This window comes from Corylus avellana, chromosome ca8 (genome assembly GCF_901000735.1).
Source record: "Corylus avellana chromosome ca8, CavTom2PMs-1.0".
NCBI lineage: Eukaryota > Viridiplantae > Streptophyta > Magnoliopsida > Fagales > Betulaceae > Corylus > Corylus avellana.
In genome coordinates, this window is record NC_081548.1 from 23,584,645 (window position 1) to 23,588,714 (window position 4,070).

General features: G+C 32.2%; 1 protein-coding gene across 1 annotated transcript; it reads right to left on the reverse strand.

The window, feature by feature from the left end:
• Positions 1-3,378: 3,378 nt before the first annotated feature.
• Positions 3,379-4,012, reverse strand: LOC132190499 (snakin-2-like). Its single transcript, XM_059605509.1, has 2 exons — positions 3,895-4,012; positions 3,379-3,610 (listed from the first exon to the last, which is right to left on the reverse strand). The coding sequence occupies exons 1-2, from the start codon at positions 4,010-4,012 to the stop codon at positions 3,426-3,428; spliced, it is 303 nt and encodes a 100-aa protein (XP_059461492.1). The 3' UTR covers positions 3,379-3,425.
• Positions 4,013-4,070: the final 58 nt, after the last annotated feature.

Consider the following 4,070-nt stretch of genomic DNA (forward strand, 5'->3'; position numbering starts at 1 on the left):
TCATCGATTTGATAATGACGTGATGTATTACCAGTTTACTACTAAGAATGGATGGATCACTTCAATTCAGGCTTTTCTTTTGCTTTCTAAGAAACGTCCAAAACAAAACTTATTATTCTTTTTTATCAGATAGAGAGATTTTTGTAAAGGTAAATGACCAAAGGGAAATTTAACCTCAAATTTCATATTTGTAGCGTGATGGATTTAATTGTCGGCCAAATTATCACTATATATAGGAATAAAGTTTTTTTATTTATTTATTTATTTTTTAATTAGGTTAGAGAAAATTCTTTTATCTTAATCTATTAAATAAACATTTATTTTTAGAACATGTGATTTTTACATATATATATATATATATATTAAAAAAAAATACATATGAAAATCACGTACTCTAAAGAACATATATAAAAATAGCTGCAATAATAAATGATCTTTCACTTGATATATCCTTGTCTTTTATTACCAGATTTCACTTTGCATGGACATTGAATATGTTTATGAGAAATGATTGATGTAAATATTTTGTTCATATATATATATATATATATATATATATATTTTATATGATCATACAAATTTAATAAATTAATATTAGATTTATGAGGTCTATTATTTTTAACAAATTTAATAATTAATTTATATGAGAATATGATCTTTTATTAGGAAACGTGATATTGATTCATGTCAATGTCTAGACTACCTACTACTAGTTAATTAATTAATTAATTGGGTCTCAAATATACTTCTTTCATTATATTTAAAGACAATATTATTAAACGACCTCGTAGGAATTAAACAATTGCCAGGCCGCGGAGAGTAGATGGTTTGATTGGTGGAAGAGGTTGCAACAGCTAAATTAATGAACTTTTGATCCGCTAACAACATTTGTATTAATGTAATAGTCATCAGTCAAACATGGAGTTGGAAATTAAAGACAAATAATTAAATAATTGATGGAGTCGTTGTCAACTTGCAAAGGGGTAGGTCTGCGTTAAAGCCCGTACGTGGAAAGGTTGATATAGAAATCAGCCCGTACGTGGAAAGGTTGATATAGATAAGAACACAAAAATATAGAAATCAGTGAACTCTTTTTGGCTGGCACTTTGGAGTTTGGAGTCTTATGCCGATAATAACTCCAAGGGATCTCAGTGGCCGGACCGACATAAAAAAAAAAGAAAAAGAAAAAAAGAAAAAGAAAAAGAAAAAGAAAAAAAGACAAAAGGCCATCGTTATTAAGACGCTGTAGTCCATAAATATCAGTTCAAATCTTGATAACATTTGTAGAATCACTGTATATTTACCATCTCTGTGTCCTTTTCGGGGAAGCAAAACCCTTAGGCGTACTTGGTTGACTGCGTTTTGCTTGTCTTTTGCTCTTCTCTTTAGAATTTAGATGGAGCTGGAAAGAGGAAAGGCAACGTACGCCACCCCTTAGTGGATTGGCTGAGCCTTGTGGAAGAAGGCAAGAAGCTACCCAAAGCGACTTGACAGCTGCACATGTATCGGACATAATCTCCACTGTCGTCTATGAAACAAATTAAGCCACCACATCAAAATGACACATGAACTAATTAATCCTTAAAATCTCGCATTATTGAGGTGGTTTGCTAATGATTTTTTTTAAAAAAAGTTTTTCAAATTTTTTGATTGCAATGTAATGTAAAAATAAAAATATTTATATACTCAAGTAACTTAACTCTCATATTAACAGTGTTCGTAAGCCCTTAGTTGAGCCTTTATTAAAATAAATAAATGATAGATGAGCACTGTCACATCAGCCTAATTATATATTTTTGTAGTTGTATGGAATTAATGGAATATGAGTTTAGTATTTAACATTTCCATATCATTAGAATTGTATACCAATTTAATAAATAGCATTTCGTAACAATGATATTTTGGCCTACTCCGACTAAGACTGTCCGAGTTTCAAGCATAGTTTGTTTGACTAGGAGACATATTGCAATATTCGATTCAATTGTTTTTTTCCCTTTTATCTTTATCATTATTGTCCTTAATATTACTAAACTATTAATTAAGTTTAAGTTTTTTTTATTAATTTAAGCTTTTGGACAACTGTTCATTTCAGATCATGATATAAGAAGGTACATGTTAACTTTTGAAATAATTGATAACAATTAGGCACAGCTCATTGTCGAGTCCTCGTGTCCATAGTTAATGCAAGAACAATGATTTCTGGACCTTTTGCCTCTCATCAAAACAAATTGCATGCGCTGAGATTTTTTTTGGTCTTTGGAGAATAATTTACCAGTAACTGTGAGTACTCGATCAAGGGCTGATGAAAATATTAAGAACAATCTATTCTAGATATATCGTCTATGGACCAATTATCGGCATTTCCTTTGTTTTTCCACAAGAAAACGAGTGTTTGTGTCCCAAAAGAGGCATGAAAAAAAGGTAATGCCCAAAAAAGAAAACCCTATTTGGTGATGATACCCCAAATACATGGTAAATTTTGGTATTAAGACATAGGATCAAGATCTCATAAAATTAGCTTGTTCGGATTTCACAAACATTCGGTCATATGAGAGAGGGTGTGAGGTCCATCTAGCTACTTGGAGGCTGGAGCAGGTAAATGTGAATAGCTCGACACTCTAAGCTGCTCAAGACAGGTCGATCTCTCAACAAGTTGTTCTCTTAGGCTGCCACACATAAATTCAGGTCATCCAATTTTAGGAGATCTCATTCCTAAAATATCTTGTCATACTCTGGGTAACCGCTAAAGCTTATGTATGTTTTTTTTAATAATTTCTCTCTCTCTCTCTCACTCTTCTCTCTCATTTTCGGTTACGGTTATTTTCCTCTCTTCTTTTTTGTGGTGTTTAAGAAAATTAGAAAAGAAAATAAAAAATACCGAGAAATAATATCTAAAAAAAAAAAGAATAAAACAAAATTAAAATCACTTGGAGTTTGTATAAAAAAAGTAGTAGGTAAAATAAAAAATAATGCTTTTTTATTAACTCTAACGCATAACATTGCTGAGATGCTCTTGGAACGATCCCCCTTTTTTTTTTTTATTGGTTTTGGACATGGATGACCCATGCACTTTGATCCTTAGTTATTTTTTTATAGATTTTACGGACAGCTTGTATTGTGTATAATATATATTTGAACAATCAATTGCAGCAAATGTAGATAGAGAGGAGAGAGAGAGTTCAAACATCTTATATTATTTTCATTTATATTACCATAAATGGGAAAATATTTCACATTACATCATATATGTAACTAAAAGTACTCAATAATAATAACAATTAACAACAATTCTTTTAATAACTTTTGTACAAATTAAGCGATGTACTTGTATTGCGTACACAATCTTATTTTCCACGACCCTTGTTATTTTCTCCACAAGTAAAACACCTCAAAAATACCCATCGAAATGAAGGCATGACAATATTTTAAGGGCACTTGCGTCTGTTGTCACGGGTGGTGATGTTGGCATAGCAGGGGCAGACGTCAAGATTAATGCCGGAAGTTCCCGGAGGAACACAGCTGCAACGGGCACAAGAAGTCCCACATGCCCTATTGCACAGGTTCGGCCTAGACGATAACCGACACCTGGTAGCACATGCTGCTCCACAATCTGAAAATATACCATATATAGTACTGACAATGTTAGCCAACTGTATATGACTCAATCAAGAGTAATTCTAGATGATCTATTTGTGTCTTACTTGTACTAAAAATGATGTGGCTATTAAAATTACATTTTGGTCAAAATTCAATAATGATCAATCACAAGCTCAATGGTAATTTTAATAGTCACATCCTTCTTAGTAGGTCATAAGTAAGCCATCTAGAATTACTCCTCAATCAAACAGTAGTAAACTTATTTAGAGTAAACTGATGGAGGAAGATCAAACTCGCCTATTTTTGTCGGGAGAGAATCCTGTGCTACATTATTCTTCACCTGATTAGCTTCAACGAGATGCATGAGGAGAAGAGAAATGAGAAGAGAAGCCATTAAAGTCTTGGAGATTGCCATTTATAGCTTAAGACTTGAAAACAGCTTGAAACCTCAATGTAGGTTTAGTGCGTACAAG

What these genes read in the sequence shown, in the direction of transcription:
- LOC132190499 (XM_059605509.1), bottom strand. Translation starts at nt 4,012, where the DNA reads ATGGCAATCTCCAAGACTTTAATGGCTTCTCTTCTCATTTCTCTTCTC. An exon ending in TTCTCTCCCGACAAAAATAG is followed by an intron (nt 3,611 to 3,894) that starts GCGAGTTTGATC and finishes GTATATTTTCAG; the next exon opens with ATTGTGGAGCAGCATGTGCT.